Source organism: Stegostoma tigrinum, chromosome 10 (assembly GCF_030684315.1).
Source record: "Stegostoma tigrinum isolate sSteTig4 chromosome 10, sSteTig4.hap1, whole genome shotgun sequence".
Lineage (NCBI taxonomy): Eukaryota > Metazoa > Chordata > Chondrichthyes > Orectolobiformes > Stegostomatidae > Stegostoma > Stegostoma tigrinum.
Window position 1 is genome coordinate 15,028,307 of NC_081363.1, and position 24,144 is coordinate 15,052,450.

The following is a 24,144-nucleotide window of genomic DNA, read 5'->3' on the forward strand; positions in this document are numbered from 1 at the left end:
AGATCACAACATGGTGCATTGCCGCAGACGCTGAGAATGCCCTCCTCTGATCCCACTCACCCACATCCTGCTGCTTGGGATAGATGGCAAGATGCACACGGTATGACTGTGGACCTTTTACTTACCTCCGGCCCTCTGAGCAATGCATTAGCAGCCTGGTAATTACTGTCGATTGTCCTAAAACCCACGCTCATCAAGTTCACTAATGTCCTTTAGGGAAGGAAATCTGCTGTGTTAACTTGGCCTGGCCTATGTGTGAGTCCAGGTCAAGGGTGACATTGTGTCTCTATTCGATTCCAGGTGTGTGTGTGTGTGTGTGTGTGTGTGTGTGTGTGTGTGTGTGTGTGTAGTGTCCAGGAATGTGCAGCATGGGAAATGTGGGGTTACAGGGATAGGGTAGGCGGCAGCACTGGGAGGGATGCTGTTTAGAGGGTCTGTGCAGGCTTAATGGGCTACACGGTGGCTCTGAGATTGATTGAAGTTTGATTCCAGCCTCGGGCAACTGTCCTTGTAGAGTTTGCATGTCTATGTTAGTTTCCTCTCTGTACTCCAGTTTCCTCCCACAGTTCAAAGATTAGTGTTAGTTGGATTAACAGTAGGAAACACAGGGTTACAGGGATAGGATGGAGCTGTAGTGTGTATGAGTGGAGTGCTTTTTGGGGAGTCAGTATGGGCTCAATGGGCCAAATAGCCTGCTTCCATTCTGTAGGGATTCAATGAAAATCCCATTATCCGAGGTGAGTGGGTAATGGATCTTCACTGCACTGCTTCACTGGCAGGTACAACTTTAAAGTAAGGCAGCTAAGGGATGGGACAGTGGCTCGGTGGTTAGCACTGCTGCCTCACCGCACCAGGGATCTGGGTTCAACTCCAGCCTCAGGTAATTCTCTGATCCAGTTGCACATTCTACCTGTTCCTGTGTGGATTTCCTCCCACAGTCCAGAGGTGTGCAGGTTAGGTGGACTATCCATGTTAAATTGCCTGTAGTGTTCACAAATGTGTAGGAGAAGTGGATTAGCCATGGGTGTTGCAGGGATAGGTTGGGGGAGGGTGTAGTGAGTCTGGCTGGGATGTTCTTTGGATAGTTAGTGGGCACTTGTTGGGCTGAATGGCCTATGTCCACAGTGTAGGGCTTTTATTCTATTGTATGAAGTCACTCAGATCAGGGGGCTATTAAGGATAGATAATAAATGCTGGCCTGAGCAGAGCACCACGAACAAATTTAACAGACACTCAGAATGACTGATAGATCTGACAGTCTGACCACTTGATAGATGGTATGCTTCCTTCCCAACAAATGTGGGACATGGTTTTTCTTGAATGGTATGGTGCAGGTACCAACAGCCCTCTCTAGCCCCCTCCCCAGGCTAATGAAGAAGCCTTGCATAATCCTGGAACAGGGCCAGTGGAAAGCACTTGGATCCGTGGCTGACTAGTGCATCAGTGACAATCCTCATTATCACCTACCATTGGAATTGACCTATCATCGGACTGAGGAATCCTTTCATCCCAAGGACAGAAAGGGGGGTGGGGGGAATAGAGTGACTACATCCTCGTGGGGGTGGGGTTTGACACAGCTCTGATCCGTTTCTCATTCCCTCATTAAACTGGTAAGCTCCAGATTTGGGACTCTTCACTCAGTCTCAATTTGGTACTGACGAGGGTCAGAAAACAAACTTACAAACAGCCAGAAGAGACAGAGAGGGCCAGCACAAGACTTTAACAACCGAATCCTCTTTAAAGTTGATCTGGGAGTTGATTCATCTGGGGTGAGTATCATTATTTACTTGCTTTATTGTTGAAGACCACGGTCAGAGAATCAACAATGGTAAAGTGTTTTGGTTTGATGGGAATGCGTCTGTTTAAACTTTTTTATTGAACAAAAGAGGGGAAAATGTGGAGTGTTTGGTAAACACTTGCCTGCGAATTCGTTAAAAACATTATATACGGTTCCCTTGTTTTCCGGAATCTCGAAAGAAATGTGCCTGTGTCTTTGGAATGTTTTAATTTAAGAATAGGGTTGTCTTTCTAAAACAGACAGATCAGGCCCTGCGCTGTGCATGTGCCTGGGAAACTGAATAGGTTCCTTTTCATTCATCAATTGTAGTATTTCTTCATTCTCCCAGAGTGGGTTAGCATTACTTTCAGTTCCCAGCTTCGCTGTCTTTTTTTTGGGAGGAGCAGAAAAAAAAGTAACTGCATAGATCGGCTGTATATTTAAAACCAAATGCACCGTGCACTATTTGAGTTACCCAATCGCTGTCTGGAAGTTTCCAACCAAACGATATTCTGATTTGTGCTGGGATTCTAACGAATTGCACATTTGTGTTTATGGTTTAACCCTTTTTAACGTTTCCGGAACTTTGAGACTGGGGGAGAAGACGAAAGAAGGGAGAGGGAGAGAGAGAGAAACAAGTCTGTGGGGACGGTGCAGCTAATTCCGTGAGTACCAACACATTCCCACATTTTTGTAAGTTTTCCACTGCTTGTAAATAAAAATGCAAACGCAAATCCTGTGTCTTGCTTCAGCTCCTCAGGAGAATTAAACCCAGAGACAGTTTGAAAAAACTCCCTTAGTCTAGAATCCCCACAGTGGGGAAGCAGGCCATTCGGCCCGTCGAGTTCTCACGGGCCTCCAAACAGTATCCCACCCAACCTCTGCGACCCTGCATTTACTACGACTGGAACACGCAACCTGCACATCGTTGGAGTGGGGGAGGAAACTGGAGCTCTTGGAAGAAATTTATAAAGACGTGGGGAGGATGTGCAAACTCCTCGCTGTTCCCAAAGGCTGGGATCGAACCTGGGTGACAGTGCTGTGAGGCGGCAGTGCTGACCACAGAGCCACTGAGAAACCTCCGACACCACCCCCACCCCGCGCCACTACCCCACCATGGTGGAGACAGCAGATTGACTTGGGAAGCCCCCACACAGATTTATTGGTGGGTGGTATCCAAGGATATTTCTGAACCAGCAGCAGTTGGGAAAAGTGATCTGAATGTGGATCAGATCAGGGAAGAGATTCCTTGAAGACACCGAGATCTGTGTAGGCCTCAGCGCAGGCGTGCCTGAGCTGAGGGTCGCTGATATTCCAGATGTTAACAAACATATTTTTAGAAGTGTGTGCTCTTCCATCAAGGTCTTGATTTCAAAATTCCCCCTTCAGTGCCTTGCCTCTGTGGCCCCACAACCCTTCAGGGACCCTCTGATCTCTTTGCACACCCTCCACTTCCATTGCCTCGCACATGGGCAATTGGGCTTCAACTCTGCAATGCCTTTCCTAAAAGTCTCAGCCTCTCCAGCTGTTCCCTCTCTTCCCACCCCTCCCTTTAGCCAAGCTATTGAGTCTCATTCTCTTTCAGAATTTAGCTCTTGAAGCACTTCCACTTTGGTATTTTGCTCTTTTTTGAGATATGGCCAGCCAGTGGCATTGGGCAGTTGTGATGTGGAGGTGTTGGACTGGGCTGGACAAGGGCAAAAATCACTCTGCACCGGTTATGGTCCAACAAGCTTATTTGAAATTGTAAGCTTTCGGAGTCTTTAGATTGCCGAGCCTTTGGCATTGATCTTTAACTCGTCATTGTCTACAGGAATAGTGTCAGATGACTGGAGGATAGCAAATGTGGTTCCCCTGTTCAAGAAGGGGAGTAGAGACAACCCTGGTAATTATAGACCAGTGAGCCTTACCTCAGTTGTTGGTAAAGTGTTGGAAAAGGTTATAAGGGATAGGATTTATAATCATCTAGAAAAGAATAAATTGATTAGGGATAGTCAGCACGGTTTTGTGAAGGGAAGGTCGTGCCTCACAAACGTTTCTGAGTTCTTTGAGAAGGTGACCAAACAGGTCGATGAGAGTAAACCGGTTGATGTGGTGTATATGGATTTCAGCAAGGCGTTCGATAAGCTTCCCCACAGTAGGCTATTGTACAAAATGTGGAGGAATGGAATTGTGGGAGATATAGCAGTTTGGATCGGAAATTGGCTTGCTGAAAGAAGACAGAGGGTGGTAGTTGATGGGAAATGTTCATCCTGGAGACCAGTTCCTAGTGGTGTACCGCAAGGGTTGGCGTTGGGTCCACTGCTGTTTGTCATTTTTGTAAATGACCTGGATGAGGGCGTAGAAGGATGGCTTAGTAAATTTGCAGACGACACTAAGGTTGGTGGAGTTGTGGATAGTGACGAAGGATGCTGTAGGTTGCAGAGAGACTTAGATAAGCTGCAGAGCTGGGCTGAGAAGTGGCAAATGGAGTTTAATGCAGACAAGTGTGAGGTGATGCACTTTGGTAGGAGTAACCAGAAGGCAAAGTACAGGGCTAATGGTAAGATTCTTAGCAGTGTAGATGAGCAGAGAGATCTCGGTGTCCATGTACACAGATCCTTGAAAGTTGCCACCCAGGTTGACAGGGTTGTTAAGAAGGCGTACAGTGTTTTAGCTTTTATTAATAGAGGGATCGAGTTCTGGAACCAAGAGGTTATGGTGAAGCTGCACAAAACTCTGGTGCGGCCGCACTTGGAGTATTGCGTACAGTTCTGGTCACCGCATTATAAGAAGCATGTGGAAGCTTTGGAAAAGTTGCAGAGGAGATTTACTAGGATGTTGCCTGGTATGGAGGGAAGGTCTTATGCGGAAGGGCTGAGGGACTTGAGGCTGTTTTCATTAGAGAGAAGAAGGTTGAGAGGTGACTTAATTGAGACATATAAAATAATCAGAGGGTTAGATAGGGTGGATAGGGAGAGCCTTTTTCCTAGGATGGTGACGGCGAGCACGAGGGGGCATAGCTTTAAATTGAGGGGTGAAAGATATAGGACAGATGTGAGAGGTAGTTTTTTTACTCAGAGTAGTAAGGGAACGGAACGCTTTGTCTGCAACGGTAGTAGATTTGTCAACTTTAGGTACATTTAAGTTGTCATTGGACAAGCATATGGCCGTACATGGAATAGTGTAGGTTAGATGGGCTTGAGATCGGTATGACAGGTCGGCACAACATTGAGGGCCGAAAGGCCTGTACTGTGCTGTAATGTTCTATGTTCTATGTTCTGACTCCTGAAGAACGTGTAAGACTCTGAACGCTTGTGTCTTCAAATAAACCTGTTTGACTGTAACCTGGTGTGGTGTGATTTTTGACATCAGGCAGTTATGGGGTGATGATAATTTGGGTTTACAGAGAATAGCACAGAAGTGGCAGGGATCTGGGCTGTTGAGTCATAGAGTGAATGGAAACAGACCCTTTGGTCCAACTTATCTTGCTGACCAGCCATCCTAAATTAATCTAGTCCTATTAGCATTTGACCGATATTCCTCTAAACACTTTCTATTCATATACCCATCCAGATGTCTTTTAAATATTGTAATTGTACCAGCCTCCACCACTTGGTGCACCACCCTCCGCGAGGAAAAAGTTACCCTTAGGTCCCTTTTAAATCTTACTGCTCTCATCTTAAACCTATGCCCTCTGGTTTCCGCTACCCTGGGGAAAAGACCTTGGCTAATCACCCTTCAAGGTCACCCCTATACCTCTAACAATCCTAAAGTAGCCCCAGCCTATTCTTGATGCTATTCGACTGGAGGGGCATCATAGCTGGACATCTGCTGAATAAAGCACTGTCACTGCTTGAATGTAGCAGGACCCAGAATCTGCTGGCATGTTGTTCCAGGGCTGAAAGGATGTGTATGAACAGCACTACAAATTTTAAATGCCCCATTTCTAGGTGATTGCCCTGTAACCACGCACTAGATTTTGTCAAAACTGCTGGAGGCCACTGCCTGTATTGGTATCGGGACTTGTATTAGATTAGGCCTTAAATAATGGGCATCATTTAGTTATAGCAGAAGAACCCTGTGCCGAATGGAAGAGAATCTTCCACATGGTTAGTCCAGCTTGGGTTTGTTACTCCAAATGCAGAGGTTAAATAAATAATATGCTGAGCTGCTGCAGTATCCAGTCCAGGCAGTTTTATATTTTCAGGCAGCTTTAATTTCTGTACATCTGCAGAAAGGTTTTTTCCCTCAGCCTGTCGCTGCTGAAATTGATGATGCACTTTGCATGAGTGCTCTACTGCATGCCTTAACGCCTCACCCAAACAACCTGCCTTCAAGTATAACCTTGGACAGAGAGGATATGCTTTTGTTTCTCTGTAGAGTCATCCTCTCCAATGGAAGCTGCTAATTTTTTTTATATATGTTGTCAGTGGCTTCACAAAGAATGTACATTGGCCATACTGCTGAGTGTTAATAAAAAAGGAGCTTGAATGAGCAGACTGTATCATCACAGCCTTTGGTCTTATCTCCCAATGTCTATCAGCTAGCATTCTCCAGTTGAAGTGTGAAAGCCTGGAAAAGATAGTGATCCAGAACAGGACTGTGAAATCATCAGAGCTGACAGGGCTGGGTCTCAGTTTAATGCAAGAATCAGCAAACTTAATAACAAGAAGAAAGACTTTTTTTAACATATAGTCAGTTATAAGAATGATATCTGAAAAGCTGCAGTGCTGTTACTCAAATACTCTTACGAGTAAGAAAAATAAACTGATATAATAAAAACCGAAAGAACTGCGGATGCTATAAATCAGGAGCAAAAACAGAAGTTGCTGGAAAAACTCAGCAGGTCTGGCAGCACCTGTGGAGAGAAATCAGAGTTAACATTTCGGGTCTGTTCTGAGGATGGATGACTCAACCCAAAATGTCAACTCTGATTTCTCTCCACAGGTGCTGCCAGACCTGCTGAGCCTTTCCAGCAATTTCTGTTTTAATAGTCTTTTGGGAAAGGCAATATGTTCTTCTGTCAAATACCTTTCAAGATTTAAGTTTTTTCTTGCTGGCAAATTTTTCATTGCATTAACAACACACATGGCTGGCTGGATGTATGGGATGAATGTGAGTGAATGAAGACCTTTTTGAAATTATTGAATCTCATTTTCATTTTTTCTTTGTAGTCATTTCAGCTCTTAATTCAGCTGCAATTTTTTCTAATTAATTGCAAATGCTAATCAGTTTAAAGAAAGACAATGATAATCAACATGGTGCTGCTGATTGATGTTTTATGTTAAAAACTATATAATTTTCAGAGCAAACTAACCCCGAAAGAAAACCCATAGTTAGTTCCTCTGTCAGCCTCCATGAGTGACCCACATGCTTGAACTAGTGAGCAATGAATTAGCGGAATGAAGAGATCTCATTTATATCCAAAGATGTACAGGTTGGGTGGATTGGTCATGCCAATATGGCACAAAGTGTCCAGAGATGTGCAGGCTAAGTGGGTTAGCCATGGGAAATGCTGGGTTACAGGCGTAAGGTAGGGCGGTGGTCTGGGTAGGATGCTCCAGGGAGGACAGACAGGTCAAGGAGGCTGGATGAGGTTAGTGGGTAGGAGATGGGGGTGGGGCTTGATGTGGGAGGAATGGTTAGGGAGGCAGGGACTAGCTGGGCTGGTTTTGGGATGCGCTTGGAGGAGGGGAGATTTTGAAGCTTGTGAAGTCCACATTGATACTCTTGGACTGCAGGGTTCCCAAGCGAAATATGAGATGCTGTTCCTGCAGCTTTCGGGTGGCATCATTGTGGCACTGCAGGAGGCCCAGGATGGACATGTCGTCCGAAGAGTGGGGAGGGGGGAAATTGAAATGGTTCGTGACTGGGAGGTGCAGTTGTTTGTTGTGTAGGTGTTCCGCAAAGTGGTCCCCAAGCCTCCGCTTGGTTTCCCCAATGTAGAGGAGGACACAGCGGGAACAGTGGATACAGTAGCAGATGTGCAGGTGAACATCTGCTTGATGTGGAAAGTCTTAGGGCGTGGGATGGGAGTGAGGGGGGAGGTACAGGGTCAGGTGTAGCACTTGCTTCGGTTGCAGGGGCAAGTGCCGGGGGTGGTGGGGCTGGAGGGGAGTGTGGAGCGGACATGGAAGTCACGCAGAGAGTAGTCCCTCCGGAAAGCACGTAAGGGTGGGGAGGGAAAAATGTCTTTGGTGGAGGGGTCGGATTGCAGATGTCGGAAATGTCAGAGGATGATGCGTTGGATTTGGAGGTTGGTGGGGTGGTATGTGAGGATGAGGGGGATTCTGTTTTGGTTATTCTTGCGATGGGGGTGTGAGGGATGAGATGCGGGAGACACGGTTGAGGGTATTTTCGATCACTGTCGAGGGGAAGTTGCGTTCTTGGAAAAAAGAGGACATCTGGGATGTTCGGGAGTGGAATGCCTCATCTGGGGAGCAGATGCGGCGGAGACAAAGGAATTGGGAATAGGGGATGGCCTTTTTACAGGAACACTCCTCATGAACATTAGTGAATCGGGCGGGTTCACTGTTCCATGGTCACCATTACTGAGGCTAGTTTTCAAATCCAGGTTTAACAATTGAGCTCAAATCCCACAATGTTTGAATCCATGTCCCAAGTATTTTAGCCTAGGCCTCTGGATGACCAGTAAAGTCATATTAGCAATACATCACGGTCTCCCCTACGGAATGGAGAAAACAGCAGAGCCCTAATGCACAGAGTAATCTGGGTTGCAGATGCTGGAAAATCTGAGATAACAAGGTGTAGAGCTAGATGATCACAGCAGGCCAAGCAGCATCAAAGGAGCAGGAAGGCTGACGTTTCGGGCCTCGACCCTTCTTCAGAAATTTCTTAAACATAAATGTTTCTTATTCTTCTGTACTCCATTTGAGTCCCAACCTGTTTAACCTTTGCGTCATACCAGGGTACTTTCAAGAAAGGGCCTAATTGCATCTAAGACAAGGTTTATGCGACAGCTACAAAACCAGAGTTTGCTGAAGATATTCAGCAGTTCTGGCAACATTTGTGGAGAGCAAAACACTCAACTGATTCCCGGGAAGAAGGGGGTTCCCTTGGGAGGTAAAGTTGAACAGTTGTGCCTATACACAAAGGAGTTTAGAAGAATGAGAGGTGAATCCATACCGACCCTCAATGCATCCCACTGAGACCTAACCCCCCTATAACCCACCTAATCTACACATCCCTGAATACTATGGGCAATTTAGCAGGGCCAATCCACCCAACCTGCTCATCTTTGGATTGTGGGAGGAAACCGGAGCACCCAGTGGAATCCTATGCACACACTGGGAGAATGTGCAAACTCCACACAGACAGTCGCCTGAGGGTGGTATAGAACTCAAGCTCCTGGCATGGTGAGGCAGCAGGGCTAAGCATTGACCACTATTCCCCCCACCACCGCTGTGGGGTATTCACCATCCCTTCTAACCTTCCACTGTCTGATGCTGAATGCTCTGTACTCGGGAGTTCCAAGGCAGAGTGACTGCACCTGAAAAGTTAACTCTTGTTTTCTCCTTCACAGATGCTTCCAGACCTGCTGAGCTTTTCTAGCAACTTTGTTTTTGTTCCTCACCACTGAGCCACTGTGATGCCCATGCTAGATTCTGAAAGGATGGTTTTCCTTGTAGGAGAGACTATAACTAGGGGACATAGTTTTTCAAAAGATGCGTCCTCATTATGATGGCAATGAAGTGAAATTATTTGTTTCGGAGAGACATGAATTTATGGAATTCCCCTTCTCAGAGAATGGTAGCGTTGTGATCAGTGAATATTTCTAAGGCAGAAGTAGGAAGGTCCTTAATTGAAAGGTGGAGTTAAAGGCATATATAGGAATGTTAGCTACGCCACTGTAAGGTCAGCTATGATCTCATGTAATGGCAGAGTGGGCTCAAGAGACTGACTTTTCCTACTGCAGTCCTAACTCTTAGTTAGATATGAACTTCAGGGTCAGACTGAGAAATCTAGTGAAGAGTTTTGGAAGGGAATGAGTCACTTAAAATCAAATTATTCAACTGGAAGGACTCCAGCTGTAGCTCAGGATTATACAATAAACAGTGACCCATTCTCATGGCCAGATGTATTGAAGGACAGCTTATCAAACTCAACTTTTGCCTTTTCTAAAATTCATTAGTTGGATGTGGGCATCACTGGCTTAGCTGGCACTTATTGCCATTTCCTAATTGCCCCGGAGGGCACTTCAGAGTCAACTCACATTGCTGTGGGTCTAGAGTCACATATGGGCCAGACCAGGTGAGGATGGCAGATTTCCTTCCTTAAAGGACATTATTGAACCTGATGAGTTGATTTTACAACAATTGACAATGGTTGCAATTAAACTACCTTTTTAATTCAAGATTGTTTATTTTTCTATATGTTGAACTCAAATTTCCCCATCTGCTACGGCAGTATTTGAACCCATGTTCTTAGAACACTGAACAAAAACAAAACTCCAAAGAACTGATGATGGTGGAAGTCAATAACTAAAACAAAACTTGCTGGAAAAATTCAGCAGGCCTGGCAACATCTGTAGAGAGAGAGAGTTAACACTTCGGTTCCAATTTAGTACACCCGAAACATTCTTCTCCACAGGTGCTTGCAGACGTGTTAAGTTTTTCCTGCAGTTTTTGTCTTCCTTCCTCGGCGTTCTGGTCTGAGCCTCTGGGTTGCTAATCAAGTGGCATTAACACCACGCTACCACCTCCTAGAGATTTTGCTGGGCATTGCAATGAGAATTCTGTTTTATTTCCACAGGAATGCCTCAAAGGAGTGAATTAATAGAAGCCTTACATTGTAGACTGCAGGAAGCCACTGAATGTGCAGAGTTTGATTTCCTCCGAGCTGTGACCGTCGATGTGGAGAAGTTGCTGTCAAGCTTGCCTGTGCCCCTGCTGTCCAGGAGAACGCTCCCCCCAGAGACTGAGCCGGACGCCAAGGCTAGAGCTCTCTACCCCGAGGATGCCCCAGCGGGTATGGTGCCATTGGCCTGTGTTGGGGAGGGGAACCACCTGTTTGAGGCGGCCAGCATGCTGTTGAAGGGGGACACCAGCCTGAGCACAGAGCTGCAGCTGAGAACAATGGTGGAGATGGTCCTCCACAAGCAGTACTACCTGAAGGGCATGATAGACTCCAAGGTGATGCTGCAGGCTGCCAGGTACTCCCTGTGCACTGAGGAATCGGCTGAGAAGATGAACCTGCCCTTGGACATCCTGGAGGCCATCTTTGACGCCGATGTCAAGGCGACCTGCTTCCCGGGCACCTTCGCCAACATGTGGCACGTCTACGCCCTGGCGTCGGTCCTGCAGAGCAACGTTTACTCCATCTACCCCATGAGCAACCTGAAGATCCGCCCGTACTTCAACCGCCTGATTCGTCCCCGGAGCCACGCCCCAGGGGCGGAGCTGCAGACGCTGCACATCATGTGGGCAGGTGAGCCTCTCTCTCGGGCCGTCTTCAAGCCCCAGTATTTTGCGCCAGTCGTCGCTGCCCAGGACCTGAGGGGCCAAGAGGCGGGTGAGAGCCTGCTGCCCCTGAAGACCCTGGAGCTTCTGAATGCGGACCCAGATATCTCCTACTCCGTCCTCCGGGAGAAGTACAGCATCACCAAGAGTACGTTCTACCGCTGGAAGAAGCAGTCCCGTGAGCGTCGGCAGAAAGCGGCCACTCGCTATGAAGCCAAGCACTACCTGCAGGAAGCCTTTGCTGGTGGTAACTTCCTGCCTCTGCAGCAGTTCCGAAGCCACTTCCCCGAAATCTCCCGCTCCACCTATTATGCCTGGAAGCACGAAATGCTAACGGCGGGCGCTAGGCCGGGAGGTGGGCACCAACCCACGCGGGGCCAGGTGTTGGACCAGAGCATGGGCCTTGGGCAGGACTGCGAGTCTCCACGGCCCAACGCCTTGCAGAGTGAGACCACGGACCTCTCCGAGATGGCCTGCATCAGCAGCCCCGGTCCATTCAACGGTCAGAGGTCACCTTCAAAGCAGCTGGCCAAACGCTTCCTCAGGGAGTGCGTCCTCCTCAACGTGTGTCCCCCTTACAAAAGCTTCAAGAAGAGTTACCCCTGGGTCTCCAGGTCCAGCTATTACAATTGGAGGAGGGAGGCGATGAGCCACGTGGACACAAGCGGCACCCTGGCCAATTCCGGGCTGCACAGGGTCCGCCACCGTGACTTTGGCACGCCTGGCCTTGTGTCCGGCACTGCGGATAGGGTGGCGCTGAGCGGCAGAGCCAGAAATGGCCCGCTCTGCTCTGGAGGGAACGCCGCCGCCGGGTCCCCCTTCCGGCACAAGGCGAGGCCGGGGGAAGCCAAGAAACGGGCGCAGATGTGGCAGATCCCCCTGTCGACCTTCCGGGTGAGGTACCCGGCCATCTCCGCCCTGACCTTCCTGTGGTGGAGAAGCTCATCCGCCTCCAGGAGGACCAAGATGAGGGTCAGCGACCTGCACAAAGAGGGGGTCTCAGTTGGACCCAGAGAGGGCATGCGATGGGCACGGGTGGAGTCTGAGGAGGGAGCCTTGAGTCCTGGTGGAGTGACGGTCTCGGACGGTCCAACCCCGCGGGAGCAGGTCAAGCACCCACTTGTTGTGGGAACTTTACACAGCACAGCGTCCAAAGCCAAGGCCAAGCTTTTCCTTCAGCGCCGGTACGTGTCGAAGAACTTCCCGACATTCCGGGAGTTCAACAGCTATTTCCCCCTGACACCGCGTTCGACGTATTACATGTGGAAGCGAGCTCTGAGTAACGGGATGATGCTGATGGATTGCTGAGACCCAAAGGTCAGTGGCGGGCTGCCAATTGAGTGGAACAGTCAACGACGCAGTTGGCCACTGATGCCAATGGGACGCTGATTCCCTTTGCCCCTTAAAGCTACCAGAATCCCAGAGAACCTCACTGTTTGAACAGCAAAACCGTGACAAATAAGATCTGTAGCATGTTCGCTGAATTTCTGATGTATCTTATTACCTCATGGGACACTCTACTAAATGATGTGAGAAATTTTGGTGAAGTGTTGAAGATTAATGGAGATCAGTGGTTGGATGATTTTGTTTGAGAGATAGCAGAGTGAACAGTGTGAATCTGGCCTTCATGAAACTCCAGTTCCCCACACGAAGTAATAGCAGGGCTACAAGGGGCAGGTAATGACTGCTGTCTAACCAGGATCGAATTCATTAAAGATCCCATTGCGCACACTAATTCACGTAACAGTTGAAACAATATTGATGCAAAGTACAGCTGACTTGAAAAGTTTGGCCCGATCGGTCACCAACTATAGCTTTAAACAGTTTCAGGTCATTGGCCAGTTTTGGTGAAAGGTCATTGGCCTTTTTAGCAATGTTTTCCCATGAGTTGTGAGAATGGCTCACTAGGCCAGCAAATCCCTAATTGAAGAGCAAAGCCAACAGTGATATTGGAGTCACATGTAGTCCAGAGCAGGGAAGGATGGCAGATTTCCTTCCCAAAAAGACATGAGTGAACTAGGTGTGTTTTTAATCACAATGGTTACATAGTCGCAACAAAGTTGGCTTTTAACTCCAAATTTTTACATAGAGCATAGAAAATAGAACATTACAGCACAGTAAAGGCCCTTCGGCCCTCGATGTTGTGCCGACCTGTCATACCAATCTGAGGCCCATCTAACCTACACTATTCCATGTATGTCCATATGCTTACCCAATGACGACTTAAATGTTCCTAAAGTTGGTGAATCTACTACCGTTGCAGACAAAGCATTCCATTCCCTCACTACTCTCTGAGTAAAGAAACTACCTCTGACATCTGTCCTATATCTTTCACCCCTCAATTTAAAGCTATGCCCCCTCGTGCTCGCTGTCACCATCCCAGGAAAAAGGCTCACCCTATCTAATCCTCTGATTATCTTACTTGTCTCAATTAAGTCACCTCTCAACCTTCTTCTCTCTAACGAAAACAGCTTCAAGTCCCTCAGCCTTTCCTCGTAAGACCTTCCCTCCATACCAGGCAACATCCTAGTAAATCTCCTCTGCACCCTTTCCAAAGCTTCCACACCCTTCTTATAATGTGGCAATACTCCAAGTACGGCTGCACCAGAGTTTTGTACAGCTGCAGCATAACCTCATGGTTCTGGAACTCCATCACTCTAAAAGCTAAAACACTGTATGCCTTCTTAACAGCCCTGTCAACCTGGGTGGCAACTTTTAAGGATCTGTGTACAGAATCTTGCCATTAGCCCAGTACTTTGCATTCTGGTTACTCCTACCAGAGTGCATCACCTCACACTTGTCCGCATTAAACTCCATTTGCCACCTCTCAGCCCAGCTCTGCAGCTTATCTATGTCTGTCTGTAACCTACAACATCCTTCGTCACTATCCACAACTCCACCGACCTTAGTGTCGTCTGCACGTTTACTAACCCATCCTTCTATGCCCTCATCCTGGCCATTTATAAAAATGACAAACAGCAGTGGACCCAACACCGACCCTTGCAGTACACCACTAGTAACTGGTCTCCAGGATGAACATTTCCCATCAACCATCACCCTCTGTCTTCGTTCAGCAAGCCAATTTCTGACCCAAACTGCTATATCTCCCACAATCCCATTCCTCCGCATTTTGTACAATAGCCTACTGTGGGGAACCTTATCAAACGCCTTGCTGAAATCCATATAACACCACATCAACCGGTTTACTCTCATCTACCTGTTTGGTTACCTTCTCAAAGAACTCAATAAGGTTTGTGAGGCACGACCTACCCTTCACAAAACCGTGCTGACTATCCCTAATCAATTTATTCTTTTCAAGATGATTATAAATCTTATCTCTTATAACCTTTTCCAACACTTTACCAACAACTGAAGTAAGGCTCACTGGTCTATAATTACCAGGGTTGTCTCTACTCCTCTTCTTGAACAGGGGAACCACATTTGCTATCCTCCAGTCATCTGGCACTATTTCTGTAGACAATGACGAGTTAAAGATCAATGCCAAAGGCTCGGCAATCTCCTCCCTGGCTTCCCAGAGGATCCTAGGATAAATCCCATCCGGCCCAGGGGACTTACCTATTTTCACACTCTGTCGGATTTCTAATACCTCTTCCTTGTGAACCTCAATCCCACCTAGTCTAGTAGCCTGTATCTCAGTATTCTCCTCGACAACATTGTCGTTTTCTAGAGTGAATACTGTTGAAAAATATTCATTTAGTGCTTCCCCTATCTCCTTTGACTCCACACACAATCTCCCACTGCTATCCTTGATTGGGCCTAATCTTACTCTCGTCATTCTTTTGTTCCTTAAATACCTATAGAAAGCCTTAGGGTTTACCCTGATCCTATCCGCCAACAACTTCTCATGTCTCCTCCTGGCTCTTCTGAGCTCTCTCTTTAGGTCTTTCCTGGCTACCTTGTAACCCTCGAGTGCCCTAACTGAGCCTTCACATCTCATCCTGACATAAGCCTTCTTCTTCCTCTTGACCAGAGATTTCACTTCCTTCATAAACCATGGCTCCCGCGCTCTGTGGCTTCCTCCCTGCCTGACATGTACATACTTATCTCGGACACACAGGAGTTCTTCCTTGAATAAGCTCCACATTTCTAATGTGCCCATCCCCTACAGTTTCCTTCCCCATCCTATGCTCCCTAAATCTTGCCTAATCTCATCGTAATTGCCTTTCCCCCAGCTATAACTCTTGCCCAGAGGTATACACCTATCCCTTTTCATCACTAAAGTAAACATAACAGAATTGTGATCGCTATCACCAAAGTGCTCCCCTACTTCCAAATCTAACACTTGGCCGGGCTCATTACCCAGTACCAAATCTAATGTGGCTTTGCCCCTTGTTGGCCTGTCTACATACTGTGTCAGGAAGCCCTCCTGCACACACTGGACAAAAACTGACCCATCTATAGTACTCGAACTATAGTATTCCCAGTCAATATTTGGAAAGTTGAACTCTCCCTTGACAACTACCCTGTCTCTCTCACTCCTATCGAGAATCATCTTTGCTGTCCTTTCCTCTACATCTCTGGAACTATTCAGAGGCCCATAGAAAACTCCCAACAGGGTGACCTCTCCTTTCCTGTTTCTAACCTCTGCCCATATTTCCTCAGTTGACGAGTCCCCAAACATCCTTTCTGCAACTGTAATACTGTCCTTTACTGAATTCACATGTCACCATCGTTTAATTTGTACCCCATGTCCCACAGGACATTAGGCTGGGGTCCTTGATCACCTAAACCAGTGACCTTACCGCTACCTGACCGAAAATGTCAACAGTTGCTGCCTGAGAACTCCCAGCTTTATGTACTTCAACAGAAGTTTTTCCGCTTGCTTCTCAGTGACCAGCGGTTCTAATTTACAATTGATCATACAGTTTTACTCAAAGATTATTTTAGGGCTAAGAATTGCAGTTTCATCTCAGGTTTAGCAGTTCATCAATGCTTTTATAACTCAGGGTGCCGGGACACTTTTAGCCCTGTCATGAGTTCACACAAACACTACTTGTAGAATTATCCTGGGTTAGCATTGAATAACTGCAACACACAGGAGGCTATTCATCCCATTGCACCCGTACTGGCTCTCTGTAAGAGCAACTCAGTGTGTTCTCTGTCCTTGCAGTTAGCTCAGTTGGCTGGATGGTGATGCTAATAGAATATATTCAATTTCTGTAACTGCTGAGGTTACAACAAAGGTAACCATCTCAATCTTGCCGCAGGCACGGTGTCCCTCAGGTTAAACTCATCATAAGTCATCTCTGTTTCTAATGAGAGAGTGGGTCTATGGTGACTTCACCTATTTCTCCTGCGCTGCGGAGAAATTAATTGAAGTACTTTAAACTGTATGCTGTATTTTCTAAATACCTTAGATTTTAATGTACTGAAAACTTCAGAATTCTTTAGTTGTCCTACCTCACGTTATTTAATTTTAACTTTATCCTTTAGGTCTGATTAATCAGTTGAACAGTGATTGTAATTATTGCGCACTGATTGTGATGTTGGCTGTGAATTATTCTGCTTCTACAACATCAAAAAATTTCTATTTATACATTTCCTTGCAATAATAAAATTGCATGGTGTAAAACAGGCAGCCTGAAACAAAATTTGGCACTGAACCACTTGAGGTATTCAGGCAGTTGATCAAAATCTTGATGAAAGGGATGGTTTTTACAGTGTCTGAAAGGGAGAAAGTGAAGTGGAGATGTTCAAGTTGGCTTCTCTTGAACTTGTGGGAGTGGAAATGAGGGCCCTGCCAGGGGAGCAACTAGGATGAGAGAGAGCCTAATGGCTTTAATAAGGGACGAGGACATCATTCTCTCTTCACAAATGCTGGCAGACCTGCCAAGGGTTTACATGTTTTCTGTTTCTTTTTCCAATATGTCTGCTAAAACACTAATTTCCTGCTGGTGGCGATACTTAGCTTTGAGGGTGAACCAAGCTGAGCAGTGATAACTGTAGGAAAGCAGCTATTCTGGCATAAGCTGTTCTAAATTTGTGTGTGTGTGCGCGCTAATTAACCTGCCCCTTTTAAACACACATAGCAATTACTGTGAAACTGCACACATGATCATGCAAGGAGACCGCTTGAGCCTGCTGTTCAATGGGATGCGATCATGGCTGATGGTGACCTCAACTTCACTTTCTTGACTACCCCCTACACCCTTCATTTCCCTTGTTAGTCAAGAATCTATTGAACTTTGCCTGAAAAATATTCAATGATCCTGCTTCTACTGCACTGTTGGGAAGGTGAATTGCATTGCACAGATCTGATAGATAAAAGTTCACAGCCCTGCTTTAAACATGAGATCCCTTATTTTTAAACTGTTCCCTAGTTGTCTGTTCCACAAGAGAAAACATCCATGCAGTATCCACCCTATCAAGATCCTTCAGGATGCAGTATTTTAACATAATTGCCTCTCATGATTCTAAACCTCAGTGGACACTGGCTAAGCTGTCTAAGCTTTCTTCATAACTAAAAATTCTTCATCCAATAACAAGTCTCTCAACTGCTTCTAATGTGATTGTGTGCTTTCTTAAACGAAGTCTCGTCAAAAAGCTGTATTGGAAGCTCCCTAGTTTTATATTTTATTTCCCTTCTACTGAATCATCCCATTTGCTGCCCTGCTAAGTTGCTGTACCTTCGTACTAAAGTTATGGTATTCATGCATTGGGACTCCCAGATCCCTCTGCACAGTGGCATTCTGTTCAAATAATATGCTGCTTTTTCTTATTAATCATGCCAAAGTGGATGTTTTCACATTTCCCCACATTGTACTCCATTTGCTAAATCTTTACCCACTCACTTCACTAACTGATGTCCCTTAGGTCCTCTTCACAATTTATTTTTGTTCCTATATTTGCATCATCAACAAATTTAACAGCCATGCATTCACAAGTCGTTACAACAGATTGTAAACAATTGAAGCCTGTTGCAGGTTCTGTACAGCCTGTGGAGGATTGGATGAGCTCAAATTTACGAAGGAAACATTATGCATCCAGGCAGCAAGTCAAAATTAACATAAGCAGTTGAGGCCCCTGAGTTTCCTGGAGGGCCTTGTAGTGGTTTTCCATTACTTCGTGCCTCAACTGTCATGTTCACATCAGATGTCAATGAGAGACTCCTTTATAGTGCTATTTATAATGATTATGCAGAAAACATACAATAATCTGTCTGTGCACAGCATGCTCCCGCAAGCAACAATGAGGCGAAAGACTTCATAATCTGTTTTAATGATGTCGGTTGAACAGTGGGTTTTGCAGTGCAGTGGGTAGTGTTCTTTCCTCTGAGCTAGAATTCTGGGTTCAAGCCTCATTAAAGGACTGGATGGCACATCAGGACATACAGTCCAAGTATCAAGTTGTAAATGTCTGTAATGTGTGTCTGTGGCAGGCATGAGAATGGAAGGGACTCCCTGGTCAGTCAACCATCTGCAGGTGCCAATGGCGAGTCAATATTGTACCTTCCTAAACACTATTACAGACTGGCACGGACGTCCATGGTTGCCAAAGACCTTTTCAGTGTGTGGCATCTGGGGAGAGGCATTGATTGAGGAGCAAATACATGATATAAGGGAGAAATCAGCTACTGTTTGAGATGGTGCAAACCCCTTGAGTAGACATTTGTTGATGTCTCCTCCAACAGACATCACCGTAGGTGCTACAGTACTCCCTCAGCAGACCCTGAGTACATTGGGATTCTATTTCTTGGAGCTCAGAAGAATGAGAGATCGTCTCATTGAAGTAGACAAGATTCTGAAGGGATTTGATGGGATAGATGCTGAGAAATTGTTTCTGCTGGTCAGAGAATTCAGAAAGTGGGTGTACAACCTCAGATCATTTAGGACTGGGATGAAGAGAAACTTCTTCACACAAAGACCTGTGAATCTTTGGAGTTCTCAGCCCCAGGGGGTTGAGAATGCTCCATCCTTGAACGTATTTTAAGGTTTGATATGGACAGAGTTTTGCTTTCTCAGGAAATGTGGGAAAATGGAGTTGAAATTCATGGTCAGTCGTGGTTGTCTTGAATGGTGGAGCAGACTTGATGTGTTATATAACAAAGTGTGGAGCTGGATGAACACAGCAGGCCAAGCGGCACCTTAGGAGCACAAAAGCTGACGTTTCAGGCTTAGACCCTTCATCAGAAAGTTCCCATTTTCTTTGATGTGTTGTATGGTCTGCTCCTGTTTCTTGCATTCTTGGCTGGATTACAGATGGAGCAGGAAACTCAGAATTGGTATGGCGCTGAAAGAGGCCATTCAGCCCAACATGTCTCCACTCTGATGAGCCCTCAACCTTATGACTGAACATTGAGATGGCGCCTCCATCAACAGCTTATACCCAGGGAAGAGGAGCCAGCCCATGAAGTGGCTGCCTTAATCAGTACAAGCACGAATCTGTCTCCCATTGATTGACGATGACTACTGATTGCTTATTATATTCACTTCTCTTTCAGTGGTAATTCATGGCTTTGAGTGATTCTAATAGCTGCTACAAGGTGTAATTACACACTATTTCAATTACATCAAAGTAAAGTAACAGACTCAAGTAACACATTGAGTTCTCATTTTAAATTCATTTAACAATGTGTGAAATTACTCTTACACAGAGGATGAAAGGTTTCTTTGAACATGATGTTGGAACCAAAAAAAAATTGAAATCCTTTTTTAGAGGCTTGACTGCCAGGAGCTCATACAGGTAAAAAGGAATTTGCCAAGTGCTTAATTTCAACATGGCCCTATGTGTGATCCTAACTAGGGAGTTAGGGATAGGCTATTTGGCCCTTAAAGCCTACCCCCGTTCAGGGTAAGAGTAAGGCTGATCTCTCTCTTCCCATTTTTGTTGTGTATTAAGTAGTGCCCTCTCTCAGCAAAAATGTACTGTTTCCTAGTTTTGAAAGCTTCAGTGAGCTTCCAGTTATGGATCCCACCTGATATTTCTGTGTCCAAGTCATACTCCAGGTTTTGAGGATAGAGTGCAAGGCTGGCCTGCTTTTTTTCCCTTATTCATCAGCAGGATGTGGACATCACTTTTAGGCAGCATTTATTGCCCATCCCTAAATGCCCAGAGGACAGTTTACTCACCCACATTGCTGTGGGTCTGGAGCCACACATTGGCCAGACCAGGTAAGGCTAGCAGTTTCTTTCCCGAAAGGACATTAGTCAACCAGGTGGGTTTTTCCTGACAATCGATTCTCAGTAATCATTAGATTCTTAATTCCAGATATTTATTGAATTCACATTCCACTATCCGCAGTGGCGGCGTTCGAACCAGGTCCCCAGAATGTTATCTGGATTAACAATCCAGCCATAATACCACTAGGCCATTGCAGACTTTGGGGCAAGATGTCAGATTGGAACCCATCCATTTGTTGGGTGAGTGTGAGAAGTGGGAAAAGAAAGATCCCATGGCACACTTGTCATGATAATTGAGTGCCAGGCCAATATTTGCCCTTTAATTGGCATCACAAGAATAGATTATCTGGTTATTATTGCATTACTGTTTGTAGCGGTGCAAAATTGGCAGCTCTGTTTCCTAGATTATGAATGTGTCCATAAAACCATAAGACATTGGAGCAAAATCAGGCCATTCAACCCATTGAGTCTGCTCCACTAGCCAATGAGACCATGGCTGGTCAGTGGTCAGGTGATCCTCAATTCCACTTTCCTGCCTTTTCATTGAACGGTACAACACAGTACAGGCCCTTCGGCCTACGATGTTGTGCTGGCCTATTATCTTACTCTGGGTCAAACTACCTTCCAACCCTATTTTTTACTGTCATCCATGTATCTAAGAGTCGCTTAAATGTCCTTATAGTATCTGACTCTACTACCACTGCTGGCAGCGCATTCCACGCACCCACCACTCTCTGTGTAAAGAACCAATCTCTGACATCTCCCCTATACCTTCCTCCAATCACTTTCAAATTATGCCCCCTTGTAATAGTCATTTCCGTCCTGGGAAAAAGTCTCTGGCTAGCCACTTTATCTATGCCTCATCACCTTGTACGCCTCTATCAAGTCACCTCTCATCCTTCGCTACAATGAGAAAAGCCCTAGCTCCCTCAACCTTTCCTCATAAGACCTGTGCTCCAGTCCATTCTCCATAACCCTTGATTCAATTATTCATTAAAAATTGTTTAGTTTAGCCTTTCAACTCTTCAACAGTACCTCATTGTCAGTAAGGCCCTTTGAAATGTCCAGTGGCCATGGAAACTGTTATATTGATATTCTTTAAAGGGACCTTCTAAGCCAGTGACCTCTACCATTTGGAACAAGGGCGGCAGCTATTTGAGAACATCACCACTTCAAATTCCCTTCCAAAACACCAACCCAACAGGGAATTATATTGCTGTTCCTTCAGTATGCACTAGGTCTAATTCCTGGAGCTCCCTCACTAACAGGGTGTACCTAAAGGAACTGTGAAATGGTGGCTCACCTCCACATTCTCCAAGGCAGTTGCCCAGCCAATGACACCTGTTTGAGAATAGGCGCTCGAGGGTGCTTGCAGAAGCTCAGTCCAGACTTCTTTAATAACAGTTGAACTGTATTCACTGTGACGTCCAGCTGATCTGTACATCAAACTGTATGGATTCCAACCTGGGAGTAGATCATTAACCCATGACCATGAAAGTCGAAAGTGCCCTTACAGCTCACTTCAGCGACCCACCTATATAACTGCCAAACTCTATCACTACAACGCTTACATCCAAGGGACAAATATTTAACATGAGAATAAAAAAGTTTCTTTTATCCCAACTGGATGACCTCACATTCCGCCACATAAACTCACAATTGGGCTACTTACTGAGTTCAATATCTTCCTGTTCCTACCAGCATACAATACCCTGGCTCTAATTTATTGCTATCTGTAAATCACAACAGACACTGGCTCCTAGATAACAAGGTGTAGAGCTGGATGAACACAGCAGGCCAAGCAGTATCAGAGGAGCAGGAAGGTGGATGTTTCGGGCCTAGACTCTTCCATTTCTGATGAATGGTTTAGTCCCAAAACGTCAACTTCCCTGCTCCTAAGATGCTGCTTGGCTTGCTGTGTTCATCCAGCTCCACACCTTGTTGTCTCAGATTCTCCAGCATCTGCAGTTCCTACTATCTCAGACACTGACACCTGACTCTTTAAGTCTATATTGTTTACTCTAAACTAATAATGTACATGGTCAAAGATTGACCTGTATAAGAAGATCAAGTTGCATCTGCACTGGAAGGGGACTAAATACTGGCAGAGAGATTTGCTAGAGCCACGCGGGAGGACTTTAGCGAGTAAAGGGGGAGTGGGACTCAGATAATGAGAAAATAGATCAGTCTGAGTCTTGTGCAATTGTGAAAAGGAGCAAGTCAAAAAGTCAAGGCAGGCAGGAACAAAGCAGAGAACGAGGTGGGACTGATAAACTGCATTTATTTCAATGCAAGAGGCCTAACAAGTAAAGCAGATGAACTCGGGGTTGGGAACACATGACTGGGGATATCATAGCTATTACAGAGACACAACTCATAGATGGACAGAGATAGTAAGAACTGCCGATGCTGGAGTCAGAGGTAACACAGTGTGGAGCTGGGGGAACACAGCAGGCCAGGCAGCATCAGAGGACCAGGAACAAGAAACAGAAATGTCAGCTTTCCTGTTCCTCTGATGCTGCGTGGCCTGCTGTATTCCTCCAGCTCCACGCTGTTATCTCAGCTTAATGTTCCAGGGTATAGATGCTATAGGAAGAATAGAAATGGGGGCAAAGGAGGAGGGTGAGTGGCATTTTTGATTAGGGATAACATTACTGCTATATTTAGGAAGTATATTCCAGGGAATATGTCCAGTGGGTGCAGCTGAGAAATAGAAATGGATGTCACCTTATTGGGATTGTACTATAAACCCCCCAAAAGTGAGAAATCGAGAAACAAATTTATATGTAGGTCTCTGTAAGAATATTAGGGTGGTCAAGGTAGGAGATTTAAAATTTCCAGACATAGACTGGGACTGCCATTGTGTTAAGGGATAGGATGGAGAGGAATTTGTTAAGTATGCACAAGAAAACTTTCTAATTCAGTAGGTGGATGTACCTGCTAGAGAAGGAGCAATACCTGAACTTCTGTTGTGAAATAAGGCAGGGCAAGTGACCAAGGTGTCAGCTGGGGAGAGCTCTGGAGCAAATGATTGTAATTCTATTAATTATGGAAAAGGATAGACCTGATCTAAAAGTTAAAGTTCTAAAATGGCTGAAGGCCAATTTTGATGGTATTAGGCAAGAACTTTCAAAATTTGTTTTGTGGGGGGCAGATATTTGCAGGTAAAGGGATGGTTGGAAAGTGGGAAGCTTTCAAAAATGTGATAATGAGAGTCCAGATACTGTATGTTCCTGTTAGAGTGAAGGGCAAGGCTGGTAGGTGTAGGGAATGTTGGATGAGTGGAGAAATTGAGATTCTGGTCGAGAAAAAGAAGGAAGCAGATGTCGGATATAGACAGCAGGGATCTAGTTAATTCCTAGAGGAGTATAAGGGCAGTAGGAGTATATTTAAGAGAGAAACCAGGAGGGCTGAAAGGGGCCCAAAGGTTTCTACAAATGCATTAAGGACAAAACAGTAACTAGGAAATGTACCCTAGAACTTTGTGGGAAGTGAGGGAAGGGATTGCTGGGGCCCTTGCTGAGATATTTATATCATTGATCGCCATGGGTGAGGTGTCGGAAGTTTGAGGGTTGGCTAAAGAAAGGTGGTAAGGAAAAGCCAGGGAATTATAGACAAGTGAGCCTGACATCGGTGGTGGGCAAGTTATTGGAGGAAATGCTGAGGGACAGGATTTACATGCATTTGGAAAGGCAAGGACTGATTAGGCATAGTCAATGTGGGTTTGTGCATGGGAAATCATGTCTCACTAACTTGTTTCTCGAGT

At 45.7% G+C, this 24,144-nt stretch overlaps 1 protein-coding gene across 1 annotated transcript; it reads left to right on the forward strand.

The window, feature by feature from the left end:
* Positions 1-1,656: 1,656 nt before the first annotated feature.
* vrtn (vertebrae development associated) lies at positions 1,657-12,707 on the forward strand. Its single transcript, XM_048537639.2, has 3 exons — positions 1,657-1,769; positions 2,369-2,442; positions 10,532-12,707. The coding sequence occupies exon 3, from the start codon at positions 10,534-10,536 to the stop codon at positions 12,544-12,546; it is 2,013 nt and encodes a 670-aa protein (XP_048393596.2). The 5' UTR covers positions 1,657-1,769; positions 2,369-2,442; positions 10,532-10,533; the 3' UTR covers positions 12,547-12,707.
* The last annotated feature ends 11,437 nt before the right edge of the window (positions 12,708-24,144 follow it).